Source organism: Sciurus vulgaris, assembly GCF_902686455.1.
Source record: "Sciurus vulgaris genome assembly, chromosome: 1".
Taxonomy (NCBI): domain Eukaryota; kingdom Metazoa; phylum Chordata; class Mammalia; order Rodentia; family Sciuridae; genus Sciurus; species Sciurus vulgaris.
The window spans coordinates 98,404,530-98,426,995 of record NC_136461.1 but is presented as its reverse complement, the minus strand read 5'-3'; the positions used below and the strand labels follow the sequence as shown (position 1 = coordinate 98,426,995).

The window sequence follows — 22,466 nt, the reverse complement described above, 5'->3', positions numbered from 1 at the left end:
CAAAGGCAATCTATGTTATGAAGTGGCAAAGAACTTGGCTAATTGTGTTCATGTTATAGTGTTATATAGAAGGAAGTGTTTGCAAGTGATGAAATTGGGAGTTTAGCTGAAGCAATTTCTGAGCAAGGTATTGAAGCTGTAGCTTGGCTCCTCCTGACAGCTGATAGTGAAATTTGAGAAGAAAGAACTTGAAGACAGAATTCTTAAGCATAAAGGAAGCAGAACTTAAAGATTTGGAAGTTTCTTAGTCTACCCATATTGCAAAAATCATGAAAACTAAGAAAGTGGCCAAGAGACCGTTTGATAAAGATGAGTATGGGTATGAACCATAAACTTAATTAACCACCCAGCAGAAAAACTACCAGTATGAACTTAAGAGGAAGGAAACAGAATGAAATGAAGGAAGGCTGCCTGACTTCTCAAGTTTAAAAGGATGGGACCATAGAGCTATTCAGCTAATAGGCACTATTTTTCAAGACAAGGGAAGAATGACCCCCAAAGCAATTCAGAAATCATCAAGGCTGCTGCCTCAGCTTCAAAATTTGGGTGAGGTTAGGAGGGGTTACCTTTCTCATTTAGAGATGGCTTCTACCCAAAGCCATGTGTTCAGGGTCACCCAGAGACTTGGGGGTCCAACCTCTGCCCAGCAAAGCTGCACAGGCAGATTCACCAGCTTGGTGGATGTGGAGAATAGAATATTGAGCCAATGAATATTATTTTCAAGCCTTAATATCTCTTGGAGTTTGCCTTGTGATTTGGACTTATCTGGGATCTCCTTTATTTTTTCTCATTTCACCTTTATGGAATGGATAGTCTATGCTATGCTTGTTTTGCCACTGTGTTTTGGAAGTAAATAACTTGTTTGGTTCCAGATTCACAGCTGAAGAGGAATTTTCTTCATGATGAATCATTCCTTGAGACTCAACTATACCTGATTTATATAATATTCAGATGACATTTTGGATTTTAGACTTCAGAATTGATGCTGGAAAGAGTTAAGACTTTAAGGGCTCTTGAGATGTAATGTATGTATTTTGCATGTGAGAATCTGTACATTAATTTGGGGGGGACAAGGGCAGATTAGTCTACTTTTCCCCCTCAAATTCATATGTTGAAGTCTTAGCCCCCAATGCAATAGCACTAGGAGGCGGGGCCTTTGGTAGGTGATAAATATTTGTGAGGACAGAGCCCTCACCAAAAAGATTAGTGCCATTATAAAAGAGACTCCCTGAGGCTGGGTGTGTAGCTTAGTGGTAGAGTGTTTGCCTAGCATGCACAAGGCCCTGATTTCAATCTCTAGTATGGGGTTTGTGGGAGAGAGAAAAGAAAAATATTTTTAAGAGAGAGAGACCAGCCCAAGGAGTTCCCATGACCCTTCTGCCTTATGAGATTACAGTGACAAGTGACAAGATGGCAGTTTGTGAACTAGGAAGTAGGCCTTCACCAGGCACAAAATCTGCCAGTACCCTGATCTTAGACTTCCCAGCCTCCAGAAATGTGAGAAATAAATTTCTGTTGGTTTTAAAGCACTTGGGCTTTGGTATTCCCTTATAGCAGCCCAAATGGACTAAGACAAGCTCTATTTCACACATTTGTATTTTAGCATTGTTATCTTGAGTTGTAAACATGTGCATGTTTACACCACAGATACCCACAAAAGCGATCATTATTTTTGGTAACCTAAATGAGCAGATATTAGGGGTTGATGTATAGAATCTTTATTAAAAAGATTTCTTTCTAAAAGATGGTTTCACAGGGTTTTAATTAACTCATCACTTGACTGCTATGAATAATTTCATTAATTATATGGAGTTTGAAAAGTGGATTCAATTTTCAGGGTATATTATTGATTTCCTCTTCGTTATGCATGCCATATGCATACTTATGCTAATAGAAAACAAAGGTATGTTCAAATGAAATGTCAAAATATCTCTCCAGGCCCAAAGTATCCTTACAAAACCCTATTTATTTAACCCCCCAGCAGGTTCTCCATTTGTTTCACTGACTACCACAGGGTTGCCACACATGTTTTTTTTGTTTCATTCATGTTGCCCTATTTTTCTGAAGGGCACAGGGATGAGTTTGTTGTGCCAAGTTCTTAGAAAGCAAGCAGGCTTGCCAGCAGGTTTGTGGAGGTTCCCTGGGGGTGCCATGAACGAGGAGAGATTTGTAAAACAGTGATAGTCAAACTGCTACCACCCCTGGGAAGGTTGTCTGGCTGCTGCTGATGTGGATCCTGCAGAGCTGGGAATTGTTTATGCACATCTCCTGCTGGCTGTCAAGAGGATAAGAACTGATCTTGTACTCAAAAGCCAAAATCAGGGCTCTATAGGAATTTATTGGGTGGTGCCCAATCCTTATTTTATGGATCCAGAAATTTTCTCTGGAGAGGAAGAGTCATTTGGACAACTTGAAGACATACGCAGATTGTTTTAGCATACTACCACAGACCTATACATATGAACATCAACGTGTCCCTCCTATCTCCAGCTTCCTGTTAACTGATCTATACTGTCCTTTCACAAGCCCTTGGCAGAGAGGAAAACCTCACAGATAATTAAAAGTAGTCTGTAGTTTGGGGGGTAAGAATAAAGAGAAATGGACTGTAGTTTCAATTTTGTCCTTAATTAACTACTTGACTTTTGATAAAGTATCTCCCTCGTGTGAGGGAGTTAAACAAGCCATTCTCCTCAATTCCTTGCATCTCTCATGTTCCGTTATTCTTGGTTCTTTATTTAGTGAAGATGCAACAAAAATTTGTACCATCTTTTTAGGTCATAAATTCCATTGTGAGGACCACTGCAGATTACCTTTCTGTGTGGGCAACTAACTTGCAATGCACTGTGATCTTCATGGATAGATACTTAAATTTAACAAATTTAAGATTTAGCATTTCATTATTGTTTTAAAAGAGCAATACATTATTTTAAACCTGTCAGCTCCTAGTTGTTTGCTCATGTTAGATTTCTTAAAATCTGAATATGGATTTAAATACCTCTCAAATGTATTATTGAAATGAACTTTTGGGAAAAGCTTTGAGAAACCAAGAGTTGAGGATGGTTATTTTTTCCTAACTATGATTTATGTGGGATAGTAACTTTTAGTGGAAAAAACATCAAGACCCCTACTACTTAACTTACAGCTTTGTAGTTAAGTACTATGGATTAACAGATTAGTTAGGAGGCCTTTGGCTGCGTATAGCAGATTCCCAACTCAAACTGCTTGAATAACAAGGGAATTATTGATTCTCACAACTAAACACGGAGCAAGAACAGGCTTCAGAGCCATTGCAATCCAGTGTCTTAGGCTCTGCTTCTCCAGAATCCCAGAATTACCTCATTTGTGCCTTCTCTTTGCAAAATGACTAGCCATTTTTTGATTTGCATTCACATACTACGTTGTTGGGACTCCTCAGCCTTAGTGCTCTTGACATTTGAGTACAGATGATTCTTTTGTTCTTGTGGGACTATTTCCTGAGCATTGTATGATGTTTGGCAGCCTTATTGACCACCACCACTTGATGCCAGTAGCATCTGAACTCTGAATATCAAATCTATCTCCATACGTTACCAATGTTCCCTGGGGGACAGAAATACCCCTGATTGAGAACAGCTGGTCTAAGGGGAAGCAGACCATTTCAGTAAGTGGTTATCTGGGGCAGAAATGTGTTTTTTAAAAGACTCTCAAACTTCCCCTTTTTGGGCTAGAGATGTGACTCAGTGGTAGAGTTTGCCTGGCATGTATGTATGTATGAAGCCCTAGGTTTCAATGTTTGAATTTCCAGCAATACACACACACACACAAATTATGTATTTATATATGTGTGTGTTTATATATATATATATGTATATGTAATTATATATTATAAAACTTTCCCTTTTTGTCTCACTGGTTCAACCTAGGTCACTTTCCTATTTCTGAACCCATCACTGGTGAAGGAGTTGGATTTCTCTGACTGACTAATCAGGCCCCCACTAGAAAAAGTCATGATAAGGAAGAAATGAAGCTAAATATGAACCCAATAATATCCATCACTGCCACCCTCTAAATTTGCCTTTTTTTTTTTTCTTCCCCTCAGTGAGGATTATGGGAAGAACTTTAAGGATATTACACATCTCATCAACAACACCTTCATTCGAACTGAATTCGGCATGGCTATTGGTCCAGAGAACTCTGGAAAGGTGAGATTCATTCTTGCATCTATAAAATTGGTACTTAATAACATATACTGTGCTGTCCAGTGTTAGTTTTGGAATGATCCAGAGATACACAATATTATATTTAGTTTAGTATTGCTGAATTTTAAAACTAGGCATAGTTTAATGTCAATCACAAAAGAATCTTAAGTACATAGGTCTTTTCTTTTGGTCCCTGTCCAAGATGCACCAAAACCTTCCTACCTATGTGACAGTCACTTAGCATTACATGTTTACTCCCCATGACAACAGACAACATTAGTCTCTTGGGAAACTGACAAATCTCAATTCGGATTTTTTTTTTTTTTTTTTTTTTAGGACTAAGACTTGAGGCTGGGGGTGTGGCTCAGTGGTAGAACGCTTGCCTAGCATGTGTGAGGCACTGGGCTCGATCCTCAGCACCACATAAAAAATAAATAAAAGTATTGTGTTCATCTACAACTAAAAATATATTTTTAAAAATATTTTTTATAAAAAGACTTAAGACATAAGAAGTTGAATGGAGCAACGACTCTTTATATAATCTAAGAAGTTTAATGTCTAGTGAAAATGGCACAGGAACTTTCTGTGCTCAATGTGATCTTTGCTCTTCCTGGTCAGGTGATATTAACAGCAGAGGTATCTGGAGGAAGTCGTGGAGGAAGAATCTTCAGGTCATCAGATTTTGCCAAGAACTTTGTGCAGACAGATCTACCTTTTCATCCTTTGACTCAGATGATGTATAGCCCTCAGAATTCTGATTACCTGTTAGCCCTCAGCACTGAGGTGAGTGCAGTTGAGGAACTTGGCTTTCCTGTTGCGTTTTTATACTTTAAGAACAAACTGTCTTTAAAGGATACTATAGCTAATGCTTTTATGTTGGACTTTTTCCCAGTGTCATCTTACACACAAAATATATATTTTTAACTTTTTCTTTCCTGTTTGATAAAAGATATGATTTCTGTGTGCTGTCCATTCAGGTAAATATAATGTATGTTGCCATTATAACTTTTTAAGCAAATAATGTGTATTGGAGAAATGAACTAAAAAAATTAATTATTGTTATGCTGCCAGGGACAAAGGTAAATCATCAAATTCCTGGTATTGTTATTATTCCTTTCCTATGATCAAACCACATCTTTATATATTTGTCCTTTTTTTGCTAATTCCTCAGTTATGTATTGATTTCTGCCTTTGACATTTCATGTATTAAGTATCCAAAGTCTCAAATCCCTGTGTTCCCTATCATATTCCTGTACTATTCCCAGAAACCAGTGTTCCTCACACATTGTCCCACCTGTCTTCTGAAAGTTCCTTGAGGAGCAAATTCAGCTTTTCCTGTCCTGGAGGACCAGTCTCCAAACCTGGAGTTAGGGGCACCAAGTGGTTGAGTGACCAGACTATGATGGTCAAAATTATACTCTACACTTCTGTGACTTTCCTTGTCTTAGCACTTGATATAGTCTGCTGAGCAGCAGCGTCCGATGGGAGCATCTGACAAGGGGGTTTAAAATGCAAATCCCTAAACCTCAATCCAGATACAGTAAAACAATGACTTTTGCTTGCAGAGACTCATATTTTTATCTAGCTCCCCAGCTGGGCCTGCACTCTAAAATTTAAGAGCCTTTCTGTGCTGACTATTCTGGGGCAGAAACAAGACCACCAACTGTGGACCAGGCAGGCAGGGCAAAAGGTGACATGTGGAGGATGAAGGGCACAGAAGAGAGGTCCAGGTGTTGAGTCTTTGGTGGGGAGATATTTGAGTAGAGGTGATGCTGAGGTAGGCCAGATGAAGGGCTTGCTGGGGTACTTCAGATCTTAGAGAAATTAGCTTCCAGCTAATTCCACTGGGATTGTAGGCATGCAACACCTTGTCTGGCCCTCATTAACTCTTAATTGAATTAATTGTGACAGTTATTTATCACATGTCCTACTTTCAATTGGTACCTTCTGAGATCCAGCTTTCTCATTCTCATCCAAGTATACCACTTAAAAAAGGGAAACTGTAGAGCCTCCCTCCTGTGGAGAGCACCTCACGTCCGGTGCCTGACCTAGGAGGAGGTCCTCTGTGAGCTGGCCCTCATCCTTTTCCAGAGCATTAGCTCTGCATTTCCTCACCTCACAAGTTGTACTCCATTGATGTTCAATGGCTTTGAGCTCCCTACACATGCTGCAGTGTTGTTTCACCTTCCTGCCTTTGCAAGACTAGTCTACCTTGGGGCAGCAACATCTCATCTCCTTGTTTGCCTCATTTTGGTTACACTGTTCATCTCAAAGTGAGTGCAACTGTCTTCTAGAAAATCTGATGCAGCTTTCCTCTTCTCTCCACTTCTACACCACTGTTTCCATATCATTTACCACATGGCATTGACCTTCTTATCAATGCTCCTTGTTAAACTGTGAGCTCCTTGAGAGTAGGGAGTATGTCTTATTCATTCTTTGTATCTCCTGTGTAACATCCAGTACAGTGTCTGGCATATAGTGGGTGCTTCATATGCATTTGTTATTCTGAACTCTCAAGACCCTGAAGGAGCCCAGATGAACCATGTGTGTGTCTGTAAAGCTCAGGCAGCTCTAATGGAGCCTCAGAGTGTGTTTACTGTCCTGTATGATTGAATATGAATTATTAAAGGTCATACAAGCAGCTGCACAGGATAAAGCTGGAATTTTGATAAGTCATTTATAATCTTTCAGAATGGCCTGTGGGTGTCCAAGAATTTTGGGGGAAAATGGGAAGAAATCCACAAAGCAGTATGTTTGGCCAAATGGTGAGTAACAGAAGACTCCATCTGTGCATAGCCCTAAACCTTTCCTGATAATGCTGCCAAAAGTCACATGAATAAATATTGAGCACTTACTGTGTGCCAAGTACTCTTCAGAGTACCATAAGGGAGAGAAGGGTATGACATAGATCTCAACCCAGAGGAACTTCTATTATTGTGCTGGAAAAGAAGATTTAGTCCCCCTTAATGATAGAATATAAACAAGGCACATGACTGAGTAGCTGCTGTCTACAAAAGATTTATTCTGCAAATGGTGACATCAATGGGAACATAATAAAATACAACTCTAGTTTGGGGACAAATTCTTCTCTGCACCCAGGTTTACACTCCCTTATCTAGCAATCCATTTCAGTTATGTGGAACATAGTAAGGAATCAGGAGGAAAGCTGAAAGAGCTTCCAGACTGCCAAAGGCACATTGTCAGATCACTGGAATGTACTCTACTTGGCAGGATGCCATGCCCCCATCAGGTATTCTTTTCGGCAGGATGCCATGCCCCCAACAGGTGCCTGTGTAGAGATGACAAACTCAAGGGAGCTCTTATTTGGGAATCAAGTCACCTTGGTTCTGACCTGGCTTTGCTGCTAGACAGTGACTTAACCTCTCTGGTCTTTAGTTTTTCCTTTTCTGCAAAAGGGAATTTGTTTGGGGAATGTGGGGGATGGTTGAAAGAGAGTTGAATTTACAGGACTCGGTGGCTCAGTGGTAGAGCACTTGTCTAGCATGTGTGAGGCACTGGGTTCAATTCTCAGCACCACATATCCATAAATAAAATAAAGGTTCATCAACAACTGGAAAAAAAATTGAATTAACCTCCAAAATTCTGATTAGGCTCAGACTCTTGTTCAGAGTCTCTTTCTTCTTTTCCTTTGACTAATTTCAACAAAATTGTTAATCTGGTTTCTCAGTTTATAGCAGATTGCTGCCAGAGATGAGCTAGTGGCTGCTGGCAACAAGCACATGACAGCATTAGAATTACAGTCTGAAACCTGGAAGGAGGCAGAAAAATGAAGAGAACAGACAAAACTTAGAGCATGTAACAGTATGAAATTATTCAGTGCTAGATCAAGAAAGGACACATACTTCAGTAACTTCTAATAGAAACACTGTATTATGGTTTGATATGAGTGATGTTCCTGACAATGAACTATAATCGCAAGGAAGAGTTTAATGTACTTTACCTTGGCAATCAGGAAAATGTATAATACACATTTGGATATCAACCAAAATTAATTTAAACTATAAAAAGGTGAACCTTTTCCAGAAATGCTTTCAATCAAGTTTTTTACAGCAATGCTGTGGTACACATACTCTATTTTCTCTCATATTATATATTTTAATGAATTTTGCTTGTACCATGTTGTCTTATCATGAACAAAGTAATTTTTAAGGTAATAAAAGTTAACAAATTGTTTCACTTCTGTTGGATTTAAATTATGTAGTACATGTTTAAGACTATAGAAAATTTGATCCTTAGGATGCATCTTTAAAATGAAAAAGTTATGTTAAAGTGATATTTTGAATTCTATGCAAGTTTTTCACTTTGAATAATCCATTACTTTGTTTAACTCTTAATATATGATAACTGCACTACTCACTTTTTAGACATTTGCTTTCTAGGGGTTTACCTAGAAACCTGAAGTCCTGAAACAACATGCTCAAACCCAGTATCTTTTGCTTGTAGTCATCTCTAAGTAATATCAGGGTCTGAATCTAGTTCCCTGCAAACTCCTTTTGCAAGTTACATTTTAAATAACTCAACCCCTGACCTTGTTGTCCTGTTTGAGATGAAAGAACTAAATTAGTTAGCTCATACAAAGCATCAAGCTGAATTCTATGAGGAAGTAACATAACATAAAATTTAGTACCTGACTTGAAGAAGCCAACAAGTGTGGTAGGAGAGATGAGGCACACACTGTGCAATTAACAGAGCCAAATGGGAGACAGTGAATGTCAAGTGGCTGGTGTAGAGGGCAATTTCTCAGCCCATCACTAGTGACATATTGGACTGGATAACTCATTATTGAGGGCTTTGCTCCGTTATAAGATATGCAGCAACCCGCCTGGCCTGAACCTACTAGATGTTAGTAACAACTCCTTCCCACTCCCCCCACACCAGTTGTGACGACCAAAAATGTCTCCAGACTTTACCAAATGTCTAATTTTACCAGTGTATTCATGAAAAGCAAATATTAGTCTGTAATCACCCCTGGTTGAGAAACTACTACTCTACTTGCAGCAAAGAAGCCTTCCAGTTAGAATGACAGAAAAACTTCATAGGAGAGCTAGATTTTAAGCTTCAGCTTGTGAGGGGGAGATTGTGAGAGTACAGTTCAGTTATATGAGAGAAAAGCATTTTAGGGGGGAAACAGTACGACACAAGAGGCAGATTTGGAGAGTGTAAATAGACCACTTTGGCTGCCTGGATGAGCCCTCATAATCGTTTGGGAAAAACATGGGGCCAAGCCCTGGGGAGCTTGGTGGGCCTTAGGAGAAACTGATGCATAGCACCACAGCAGGCTGTGTCAGTTGGTGCCTGTGGGTGACATTTGTTAGACTTGCCATGAACTTTGTGACTAAGGTTGACACAGTACATAAGCAGCCTTAAACCATTTCTTTTTCCTGCCTTTACCTCCTTATAGGGGATCAGAGAACATCATCTTCTTTACCACCTATGCAAATGGCTCCTGCAGTAAGTATGTTTTAGTCCCAGAAAGAGCGTCCTGTTATCCATTCATGGTAGAATATTCTGGGTTGTGTGATGTAGAAACAAGTCTCTTTCATTCTCTTGACATTTTAATAGCTAAAGAGACCTGTTAGTGATTTTTTAAATCTTTAAAGTACAGCCAAATTACTACATTACAAATTACTACTGTGCCCATATCAAATAAAAATGTCAGTTAGGACTGGGGTAATAGTCAATGGTAGAGCACTTGCCTAGATGCACTAGGCCCTGGGTTCAGTCCCCAGCAGCACACATACACACTCAAAAAACACACACTCATGCACACACAAATAGGCTGAACATGGAGGCAGTATACTTAATTTTGGCAGTGTATTTATATAAATATTTATATAAATATTAAGCTATAAACAATAGCAAATTGAAATGTATTATGATTTCTGCAAAAGAACATGGACTGGCCAGGCACCTGTAATCCAGCTACAGGGAAGCTGAGTCAGGAGGATCACAAGTTCAAGTCAGCCTGGGCAATTTAGAAAGACTCTGTTTCAAAAAATAAAAAATAAAAAGTATCAGGGATATACCTCAGTGTTAGAGCACTTGCCTAGTCATGTGCAGGGTCTCAGGGTCAACCCTCAACACCACAAACAAAACAGAAACAAACAAATAAAAAGGAATGGGGATCTAGCTGAGTGGTAGAGTGTTTACCTAGCATGTGCAAGGTCCTGGGTTCAATCCCCAGCATTAATAGGACGGAAGAGGGGAAGGAGAACAAGGAGGACAAGGAAAGCAGGATGCTGTGGCTGTGCTGTTTTTATGTGACTGTATAGGAATTGAGAAAATTCTATCTTTCCATCCAGCATAAAACATTTCATGTACAAAATAAACCCAAATGTGAATTCCCTGAGTCTGATGCTATATTATGTTTGTATTATTACTTAATTAACATGCATATGATTTAGAATGCTTTGCTATAAAACTAAGAGCAATTCTAAAGCAGCTGTTTTGAACTAGGCTCACCAGTAAATGAAATTTTAATTAATATTTTGTCTTGTTTAAGAAGCTGATCTTGGGGCACTGGAATTGTGGAGAACTTCAGACTTGGGAAAAAGCTTCAAAACCATTGGTGTGAAAATCTACTCATTTGGTCTTGGGGGACGTTTCCTTTTTGCTTCTGTAATGGCTGATAAGGTGGGTATTACCTTTTCACTTTGGGGTCTGACATTTCTGCAAATATACTACCTCATATAGATTCCATTTACTACTTATAGTACTCTGTTAGTAGTACTAGTACTGACAGAGTTTCTTGTCTTTGCAATATTTAATATCACTTTAAAGTTCGGGGTGATTCTGTTTACAGAGACTGATTGACCTCATGGCTGCTCTGCACTTTGGTCTTTTGTTACCATATGTATTTGGGGGGATATATAGATCAGTGTTTGAACTTTAGTCAGACATGGATATCTTAAAAAAAAAGCCATCTACTTAATCATAGCAACAAAATACTATTCAATAATAGTAATAAAATAAAAATAGGTAACACCAATTGAGTATCTACTATGTGCTAGGTTCTATTCTAGGTCTTAGAAATATAGCAGTGAATAAATTAGGTCAATTTTCTGTTCTCAGAACTTATATTCAAGTGGGGAAATAAATACTAAGTGTATTCAGATATTTAAATCTGCAAAGTAGTCTAAAGCAGAGTAAGGAAACAGCAGCAGGAATCAAGGCAGTGTTGCATACTGGGTGGTCAAGGTGGCCTGGCTAGGATCTGAATGCGTGAGAGTAGGACTATACAGACATCTAGGGGGAGAATGGGGAGGAACAGCATGTGTGGGAACAGACCCTCAGGCTGAAGCTAATACCATTATCTCAAATTTATAGGGGGAAAAAATGAGTAACTTGTGTAGGGTCACCCAGTGGTAGAACTCTGGTGGAAATCAGACTGTTAGATTCTAGCAGTAGCCTCCTTAGTTTCTTGTACTACTGTTTACAGAATTAAAATTCTACTGTGTGCTTTATAACTCTAGTTTCTATCTATAACAATAAGATTCAAAGTAATTAGATATCTCAGTATAAATCAAATAAATTAAATGTACTTATCATTGAACTTTAAAAAGTATTTAACCTAAAGAGGCCTGGAAGCTGGTCGTAGTGGCACACACCTGTAATTCCAGTGGTTCAGGAGGCTGAGGCAGGAGGATCAGGAGTTCAAAGCCAGCTTCAGCAATGGCTAGCCAGTAAGCAACTCAGTGAGACCCTGTCTCCAAATAAAATACGAAGTAGGGCTGGGGATGAGTGTCCCTGAGTTCAATCCCCAGTTACTGCCCTCCACCCGGAAAAAAAGGCCTGGAGCTTAATTCTCATGCCATGGCTAATTGTATCTAGTAGTTATTTTAACCTATTTATCAGAGAGGCTTAAATTACCTTCTTAACAGTTTGTTCACCATCTGAATACAGTTTCCTTATAGTAATTTTTGACCCTCCTTGGCCTCTTTTCAGCCCATACATGTTTCCTTCATTACATGGCTACTCTGAGAGAGCTCCTTAAAAGCATGTCCCATCTTGACTTCCCTGTGATCTCCCAAGCATAGGTTTCATCTCCATTTTCTACCCCCTTAATTTTCTAATTCTCTGGGGTATGCCAGGACTATCTCAAAGGGACCATGTGGCAGGGCAGGTACTAGGTATCAAACCCAGGGCCTCCTGCATGCTAAGAAAGCTCTCTACCATTGAGCTGTATCCCCAGCCCTTCAAAAGGACCAAACTTTCATGCAGTAATAATTTTAAAAATTATTTGAGCAAGTATGACCAAATGGCTATAAAAACAAATTGATAGTCCCATCCAACCCTTAGTTCTTTTGAAGAATATGGAGTATCAGAGTTTAGGAGATCATGCCAGAATGAAAGAGCCAAAGAGAAAGCCAAGATAGCCTTATTTAAAATGGATTTTCCCATTGCCTAGAAGGGGTTAGAAATTGCTTTGGTAATTGGCACTGTGACCATTCATTGCAATTGTACCCAGTGGGGAGGTGAATAATTATAACTATTAAAAATGTTCCCGTTCATGTCCATGAACATGGCATCTTGAGAGAAAATTTGAAAGATAGATATTGACATATTTATTCCAGGATACAACAAGAAGGATCCATGTGTCAACAGATCAAGGGGACACGTGGAGCATGGCCCAGCTCCCCTCTGTGGGACAGGAACAGTTCTATTCTATTCTGGCAGCAAATGATGACATGGTGTTCATGCACGTAGATGAACCTGGAGGTAAGAGCCTTTTAGTAGCTCATCCCAAATGGGTACAGATATAAGCCCTGATCCCTGCTTCGAGTACATTCCCTTTTTACATGCCAATGTTTCCTGACTACTCGATCCTAGAGGTAACATCTTGGCTCTTAAAAAGGCCGTTTGTTTTGGTGGTCTGCTATAGTCTGAATGTTCAAGTGTTCTGGAGCAGAGGCTCAGCTCTTACTGATCTGCAAATCCTCTGTTACCAGTGAAGTACTGGAAACATGCAGACAGTCTTACAGCCATTTAAGATATAAAAGTAATTTTATATCTGTTTGCTGATGATAAAAAAAAAATGGGGGCTTATTTTTGTCTTTCTACTTCACTTTTCTAGTGATTGCTTTCTATTATATTTACCAAAAACATTAGTTGTGACATATTGAAAAATTAGAAAGTGATCTTTCACCACAAATTGTTTGAGAAACATTGTTCTAGTGTGTTAAAGATTTAGGAATGTGTAAACTATGAATCCAAATACGGTGCCACTGCCAGCAAACCATTTCTGGGAAGAGCTCTTCTCTTTAAGTCATTTAACAAACTGATTAAGTCATTTAACAAACTCAGCATCCCCCAATTCCAGGCATTTAGCAGGGTACTAAAACTAAAGTTAATCATGAAGATCTTGAGTCAATCAGGCAGTCGTGAATGGCTGGACTGTTGTTTTTCTCTCTATCCCTCTTAAGACTTAATGTTTTTGTTTTTCACCTATTTCAGATACTGGATTTGGCACAATCTTTACTTCTGATGATCGGGGCATTGTCTACTCCAAGTCTTTGGACCGACACCTCTACACTACCACAGGTGGAGAGACTGACTTTACCAATGTGACCTCTCTCCGTGGGGTCTACATCACAAGCACACTCTCAGAAGGTGAGTCCTGGTGCAGTTGTTCTGCTCCTTCCGCTCCTTCTGCTGATAGTGATAGTATTTGAGGCCTCCGGGAACTTGGTGGTCCTGTGCCCCAATAATGTGCTTGCCTTGCCAACAAGCCTGCTCACGTAAATTCTGTCTCCCTATTTTAAGTAAGTTGTAAATAGAACTAGGAGAGAGCAAAGCAGTTGCAAGTAGGAGGAAAGATGCTTTGGAGTTTTTGTTGTTTAGTTTATAAAGTGAGTCTTCCATATTGGAAGTTTCAGACCAACAGGAACAAGCCTTAATTTGAGCCACTTTTGTTCTTGTAGAGGGCATAGCGATAACCCGCCAAGATTCTTCTAATGTTCTATTCCATGGCTCTACAGGTTTCGCCTTTACCAAGGTTCAGTTATGCAAATAAACACATTACTCCCAAGTATAAAGGTTTTGCAAGTTTTATTTGTGTATTTTCTGGTAAAAGGTACAGGCTGTTTGTTTTGTTTTGTAAACTCCTTGTGGGTGAATTACAAGGTCCTAAGTGACATTGGATCTCCTATCCTCCCTGACCTCACCTCCAGTTCTTTCTCTTTCGTTTGCACTGCACCACTCACACTTGCCCCTGCCCATCCTTAAATACACCAGATACACACATCCAGTGATTACAGATTTGCACTGAGTGTTTCCTCCCTGGAGTCTTTGCTCATGTGTTACTACTTTTTTTTTTTTAATACTGGGGATTGAACCCAGGGACACTTAACCACTGACCCATATTGCTAGTTCTTTTTATTTTTACTTTGAGACAAGGTCTTGCTAAATTGCTGGGGGTTCTTGTGTTACTTTCTGAGTGAATCCTTCCCTAACTACCCATTTTTAAATTCCAGTCTGCCCTGCCCTATACACACACACACACACATACACACACACATACACACACACACACTCACACACTCACACACTCATACTCCCAGTCAACCTTTAGCTGTGCACATATTTTCTACAGCACTTATTTCCTAACATATAATCATTTACTATGTCTAGTGCTTGTCTCACTCTACTAGAAATGTATACCTCATAATTTTTTTTGTCTGTTTTGATGACTAATATAGTCCCAAAGGCTTGCAATATTTTTCACACAGTGGACACTCAAAGGTTTGCCAAATAAGTGAATCTTCCATTACTTTCTTTTTTATTTGATATTCCTCATAGAACTCCAAACATATTATCTCTGAATTAAACTGTAGCAGTTTATAATATTGAAAATGGAGGATGAGGGAGAATTATAAGGGGGAAAAAAAGGATAAGAGGGGTAGTGGAGAGACAATAATTGGGGATTATTAATTTATATTTAATCACACATATTCAAACCTTGAGAATCCTTAAAATAAGAGTGGTGTTATGGCCTCGTGTGAAGAAAACTTAGGATGCCTTCCCATGGTAGATTTTCCTTCCTTCCAAGGTAGCAGACAAGGAAAGAGTATGGATATCAGCCAATTAATGTTGGTCAGAAGTGAAAATATGTTAGTTAACTTTCCATTGCTGTAACAAACACCTCAGGTAATTCACTTTTACAGAGAAAAGGTTTGTTTTGGCTTACAGTTTTGAAGATTTCAGTCTATGGTTGGTTTTACCCACTGCTTTTGAGCCTATGTTGGCACAACATAGTGGAAGCATGTGGTATAGGAAACCCCATTACCTCAAACAGAGGACGAGGAAGAGGTTAGGGTCCTAATATCTCCTTCAAGGACATGTTTCCAATGGCAGCTTTCTCCCACTGAGTCCCATGTTCTAAAGTTCCCACCATCTCCCAATTGTGCCATGGTTTGGCAACCAAGCCTTTAACGCATGGACCTTGGAGATGGGATGGGGGACATTTAACATCCTAACTGTAGCATAAAAATGATGTTTTCTCAATGATATCAACCCCATATTATTTCTGGAACTAATTGAGTCTGTTCAGGTAGTAAGCTTTCTTCAAATATCATATATAAAGCGCTGCTCAGTTACTCACCAACACTGAGCCATTTTGTAAGCTTTGTGGAACTCCAGGGTTAAAATAGTGATGTGTGGCCTCAGGAGAGTTATGCAGTGGTAAATTGACTTAAATTGGGTATTTGCAGTATGTCAGGCTTATGGTCATTCTTTTCCCATTCAGATAATTCCATTCAGACAATGATCACTTTTGATCAAGGAGGAAGGTGGAAGCACCTAAGGAAGCCTGAAAATAGCCAGTGTGATGCCACAGCAAAGAACAAGAATGAGGTTTGTTTACATTCATGAAGGAGAAAAGCAGCTGTTCTGCTCTGCTGTGCCCAGTGCTTAGCTTCTGAATAATGGAGTTTTGTACTAGATTTGTACAACTAAAAATGGAAAGTTTGGAATGAGAGTAATGAAATTAACTTAGAATTTGGAAAATAACAACTTGCAGAAAGGTCAAGATACTATGGATTATTCATCTATTAAAGAACAAAACTGAAGGCTAACAATTTGTTTTGCTAAAATGCTGAATGAAAACAGGGTAGACAGATGTGTTGGCCATTAGTTAGGGGCCAGCATGACAGCTATGAGGCTGAAAAAGTAGAATAGTGCTTGCCAGGACTGCAAGGAGGCAGAAGGGAAGAGTAGTGGCTTAAAGGGTGACAGTTTCAATCTTACAAAATGAAAAAGCTCTGAAGATTGGTTGCACAAAAGGGAGCATATATTTAACACTCCTGAACTATACACTTAGATAAATGTTTAGGTGGTAAATTTTATGAAATTTATATTTTACCACAATTAAAAAAAATAAAAAAGATCACCCCATCAAGGTCTGGGTTAAGTTTCAAGCTTCATGAGAAGGCTCTGTGAGATGAGTAAGGGCATCAATATTTGGTTTTAATTTGAGCTTGGTTTCTTTTCACAGTGCAGCCTTCATATTCATGCTTCCTATAGCATCTCTCAGAAACTAAACGTCCCGATGGCCCCACTCTCAGAGCCTAATGCTGTAGGCATAGTCATTGCTCATGGTAAGGAACCCCCCCTTGCACCCCATAAACTGAAGTAGCTGAGCATACTGAACTCAGCCACAGCCTTTGAGCCTGATTTAAAACACAAAACAAAGCCCACTGCAGATGGTTTTTGCATTCCTTTGGTAGAATTTCTTGAATTATAACAATTTTGGCTTTTCATAGACTGCCCACTAAGGGATCAACACAACTTCCTTTATCAAGTATTAGTAGCCTTCTTTTCTACTGCAAGAGGCCTGCTGGGAACTCATCAGAATACATTTATTCCCAGTTCCCTTATCAGGAATCCTCTCTGTTTCATTGCCAATTTGTGCTGACGAAACGGTGGATTATGTTGCAGGTAGCGTGGGGGATGCCATCTCGGTGATGGTCCCAGATGTGTACATCTCAGACGATGGGGGTTACTCCTGGGCGAAGATGCTGGAAGGACCCCACTATTACACCATCTTGGATTCTGGAGGCATCATTGTGGCCATTGAGCACAGCAGCCATCCTATCAATGTGATTAAGTATGCATGAGTTCAGCTCCACACACACTATCTGCTTGCAGGGCAGTGGTGGGAATGTTCTTCAATTTATCCAGGGGAAAAGGCATGGACTCTGATTCAAATGTTTGCATTCTACAGAACTGTATGGAAGGTTCTAGAAGGGATTGTGTTTAGAGCAACTCAGACTATTGACATTGCTTTTTCTTCTGACTCCCTTTAGGTAACACATTTTTTCATTCTTTTAAAAAAAATGTTCTTTTTCATCACAAAAGTATGGAAATACTCAAGCTCTCTGGATTGGAAATGACTTTCTAAGTACAAGTTTTTATAAGATAATTTGAGTTTATTAATTTAGAAGCCCATTCTCACCTGGTCACTACCCTGTCTTGCCTTTGAAAGAATTTTTGTAAAGATATTTACTTCCCTACTTTTTCTGACTGAATCCTTCTCCCTACCCAATTACCTGTAGTCTTTAAAAATGAAAGTAATGTCAGTCAGTATGCCAGCTCCTAAATACAAGTGTTTCTTCTGGTTCGGGATCCCTATATATATTGGTCCTCTGTCATGATCTTTATTTACTTGTGATTTCAGGTTCTCCACAGATGAAGGTCAATGCTGGCAAACCTACACGTTCACCAGGGAGCCCATCTATTTCACTGGCCTAGCCTCAGAACCTGGAGCCAGGTCTATGAATATCAGCATTTGGGGGTTCACAGAATCTTTCCTGACCCGCCAATGGGTCTCCTACACCATTGATTTTAAAGATATCCTTGAAAGGAACTGTGAGTATCTCTTTTGACATTTTCTACCAGAAACTTGTCAGCCCCCTTTCCTAAATAATACTTGCAGCTTAATGTCTTTTAGTTGGGATAAACATATGTGTATGTATACTAAAGGTTATTGGAGGATATTCCATATGGGTAATCCAGTGGAATCATATCAGAAAAGCAGTTTCCTTCTTGGGACTAGCACTGTCCAAAAGAAATATGTAATTTAAATTATCCTGTCAGCCACTTTATAAAAGTAAAAAGAAAGGATGCATTTTAGTGATAGGATTATCTTCATTTATCAAAACATTATCATCAATTGTAAGCTGTGTTAAAAATTTTGAGGTATTTTACATTGCTTCCTTCTAAGTCTTTGCAATCTAGTATACAGCTAATACTATACTTCTAGTGAATTTCAGTTCAGACCAGCCACATAAGGCTAGGGCTACCGTCTAGGACAGTGTGGCTTTGTACAGTAGGAAAGATCTCTATACCTTTAATGAGCCTTTTTTTTTTTCTGGTTTAGAAGAATAGTAGGGGCTGGGCTTGTGGCTCAGTGGTAGAGTGCTTGCCTAGCATGTGTGAGGCACTGGGTTCAATTCTCAGCACCACATATAAATAAATGAATAAAATAAAGGTCTATCAACATCTAAAAACATTTTTAAAAAGAATAGTACATTTGTGTGTCTGACTAACATTATTTCAGGACATTTCAGGGGTTTTTACCCTTGATTAGTCAAATGCAGTAAGACTGTAAAGAGAAAATTTTAGAGGAAAATGTTTGCGGTAGTAATTGGTGGCATCTCTTCTCAAAACGTTGAAATGAGAAAGTTTTCATGCAACAACTTCTGACTCAAATGTCAGTTGTAGGAGAGGCACTGGAATGACCACTAGGCAGGTGTGAAGCCCACACTGACCTTTTCCGTGTTCTGTGACTTCACATAGAAGACATAGTAAGGTCCAGAAAATGGTTTCAGAAAAAGATTGACAAAATGCAGTGCACAGTGTTCCCAAAGTGTCACAAGCAGACCCAGACCCAGTGCCAAAAATGCTGAGCTGATGCTATAATAAGAACTATGAAAGATAAAAGAAAACACTGGTGGAAAAGTGACCTATAGTCACATGCTGGTGTAACACAATCAAAGACTTAAAATTTCAAGACCTTCTAGTTGGATTTTGGTTCTATTAGACTGAGTTATGAGTCCATTTCCTCAAAGTGTTAATTCAGTGACTTCTGAGGAAACAGAGCTCTTGTTTGGAGTTTACTGCTTTTCTACAAGGTGTTTAAATGTGATTTAAACCCTGAGGACTGTTGTCATCTAAATTCATTAGACACTGTAAAGGAGCTGGCTTAGTAGTTTTCCCCACAGCAGGTGGAGAAACGGTTATCCCTCAAGTTTAGCATCATTAAGAGATTTGTTAAGCACCTGCTCTCTAACAGGCTCTGTGCTGGTTTTCATATCCTGAAGGATAAAAACCTAATTCACAGTCTTTAGGTTGCAGCCTTTGAGTTGTTTTCCAGGAGTAGATTATAAGAAATACTGAGCCAGAAATGTTGCTGTCAGCATTTCTCATCTGAGAGCCAATCTTCTGGAGATAGGAGTCTAGAAAGAGGCTATTTTCCCTTCTGTTCGAAGCAAACTAACACGTGGTAAAATCAAACCTGTGCTTTGAGCTGTTCAGTGTTCTATTCTAAGCAGAGTCCCAAGAGTGAAAAACATCTGATTGCTTACCTCTGACAGCTCCTGCAGACTGAGGGCATAGGTGAGCAAGACAGCAGCCTCCTAGTTTGAAAGGAACCCTAGAACTCCCTGTCCAGCTTCCCACTTCAAAACAAATGAGGTTTTTCCTAATTCTTATATGGATGATGAGATGGAAAGAATCCTTTTTTGGCATGCAAGACTGCAATTGCTAGCAAGCTGTAGACTAATGTAACTTTTTTTTGCAATTCCTAATTGGAGCAATAAATTGAGGCAGACATTCCTGCCTTCCTTCCCTCGTTCTTCCCATACCCCGACAGCTGCCTCCCATTGGTGGCCCTGTGCAGTGCAGCTTCCTGAACCATCTGTCTCTCCTTTAGGTGAAGAGAAGGACTATACCATATGGCTGGCGCACTCCACAGACCCTGGGGATTATGAAGATGGCTGCATTTTGGGCTATAAGGAACAGTACCTACGGCTACGCAAGTCATCTGTATGTCAGAATGGTCGAGACTATGTTGTAACCAAGCAGCCATCCATCTGTCCCTGTTCCTTGGAGGACTTCCTCTGGTATCGGCACTCCTAAGATCCCTCTGTCAGCCCCTGTCCCGTGTAGGAGTTGGTGAAAGACAGTTGTCTTATAGGGCTAAAAAATACTGAAATCTTTTTTTCCCCAAGAGTGGAGAACTGCTGCTTCTTATCAAGGAAATTGAGGCACAGAGAGAGGGAACCAAACTTGATAATAATTGGACAGATAATATAATCATACTGGACAGTTAATCATTGGGCAGAACCAGCAACCACCCCAGAATTCCTGACTTGGCAATGGTGGGAAGAAGAAAAGTTATATAAAAAGGAAGAGAATAAAACAAAACAAAACAATCTATAGAAAATGGCAAGAAAAACTCCAAGAAAAGTGGTACAGGAGCAAAGAGGAATTGGACTTTAAAGAGCAGCCTGACGGTTTGAGTACAGCAGGTAGGGCACTAGGTTTTGCATCCATGCAAGATTGAAGGCAGAGAGATGATTTTTGGTCCTGAAAGACTAGGGGCAACATCAATATGTTCATGGTCCTTATGTCCCATTGAGGTTTAGAGGCCATCAAGGTGGACTCCCTAGAATTCAGGACTGTCCAGGCTTAAGGATTACTTATTTGGCTGGCATAAGGTTAGTTGACTACATAAAAAGGCAAGGAGTCTCAGTGTAGTTTAAATGAAGTAATTCCAGGGCCCAAAGGAGGAACAGCTTCACTTCACAGGTAATAATCTAGTGGAACTTGCTACAACCATAGATACTGACAGAAGGTAAAGTGGATCCTAAAGATTTTGGACCAGATGCAGGGAGACAGCAGGCATGTCCTCCCCCATTGTCTTCCCTTGAACCGCAGGTGACCACAGAATGCAGGTTTGAGGGAAATGCAGGTCTGACTCTGCGCGGCTCCTCCTCTGGTTCACATCTGAATGTAGAATGGTCAAGGGACCTCCCTTCTCCATTTCCACAGGAAAAACTTCACTCAGATCACCTCTGGTGTTGCAGTTCAGCTAGAGTTTTTTGTGGAGTCAAGGATGGTACAGACCTGTGAAACTCTAGAAGATATGCCCCATCTTCGACTCCACATATGCCAGGCTCTTTGCCTGAGCTGCTGCTGTTTCCAAACATGCTATGATTCTGCAGTGCTCCAGGCCATTGTGCATGGGGCCTCCTCTGCCTGGAAATTCTGTCCACATTCCCCTCTTGATCCCCACACCAAGGGAACTCCTCCTTGGCTTTTAATATTTAGCTCAGATAGTACCACTTTAAAGAGTCTCCCAGTTCTCCCCCATCTTGATCTCTGCAGCACCTGCATTCCAGCACTTACTGTCTTTAACGATACTTTATAGGCTTGGTTCCACCATCAAACCCAAACTCCTTGAGAGCATATTATGCTTGATAATAATATAGTGGTAATGATAGCAGCTAACATTTATTAAGCACTAACTTTGTAGTCAGCACTGTTCTAAGCAATTTACAGTTACCCTCACAACAGAGAAGTTGTGCCTGACTGGCCCCTGAGAAATGGGACATGAAACCAGCATTACAGCTCCAGTGCCCACACCCTCTACCAGACATGCTATGAGTGAGATAGTTTCCCTGAAATTTTGGCTTGAATACCTAAAATTTCCCCATGCTATTGGAGGGGTGGCATCTTTTTGTATCTTTTGTCCCTGCCTTGTCCCCTAAATATTCTTCAGACAACCCTTGAAATACAAGCAGCATACATTCCCCAAATAGTCACTGAATGCCTGCTGTGGGCAGAGCAAAGCAAAGTGCCAATGGAAGGAGTTTTATGAACTTTCCTGATGAGATGGACATAATTATGATGCAAAACAGAAGGTAGTAGGTGTCATGAGGATGTCAAGAAGGGACAGAAAGCACCATCTGGAACTGAAAGGAGGTGGGTCACAGAAAGCTTTGTTGAGGAGGTGGCATTTGAGCTGAGCACTGATGAATGGTAGGATTTAACCATGCATAACCATTTCTGGTAAGAAAGTGGTCACTAAAGCCCTGGACTGCTGTGAGCATGGACACCCAACAGCCTGACTAAGGAAGGGTGTGCTGAACCATAGCATCCCCTCTCACTGGGAGAGGAAGTCAGAGCAAGCATGGTGAGTAAGCAGGGGACAGATGGAAGACAGTTAGGCTAAATTTTCCACTTAGGTGGTGAGAAGAAAGGTCATAG

The 22,466-nt window shown here is 39.9% G+C and overlaps 1 protein-coding gene across 2 annotated transcripts in view; it reads left to right on the top strand.

Moving 5' to 3' along the window:
* SORT1 (sortilin 1) overlaps nt 1-22,466 on the top strand; it is a 63,170-nt gene that overhangs the window by 30,047 nt on the left and 10,657 nt on the right. Inside the window, exons 4-15 of one of the 2 annotated variants that reach the window (XM_079111487.1) lie at nt 4,079-4,181; nt 4,797-4,961; nt 6,870-6,943; nt 9,601-9,650; nt 10,705-10,832; nt 12,773-12,917; nt 13,653-13,808; nt 15,943-16,049; nt 16,690-16,792; nt 17,133-17,301; nt 17,872-18,062; nt 20,128-20,317. In XM_079111487.1, the coding sequence (XP_078967613.1) occupies nt 4,079-4,181; nt 4,797-4,961; nt 6,870-6,943; nt 9,601-9,650; nt 10,705-10,832; nt 12,773-12,917; nt 13,653-13,808; nt 15,943-16,049; nt 16,690-16,792; nt 17,133-17,301; nt 17,872-18,062; nt 20,128-20,317 (1,581 nt within the window). Of the gene's footprint in view, nt 1-4,078; nt 4,182-4,796; nt 4,962-6,869; nt 6,944-9,600; nt 9,651-10,701; nt 10,833-12,772; nt 12,918-13,652; nt 13,809-15,942; nt 16,050-16,689; nt 16,793-17,132; nt 17,302-17,871; nt 18,063-20,127; nt 20,318-22,466 lie in introns of both variants that reach the window. The other variant, XM_079111486.1, reaches the window with a different exon arrangement.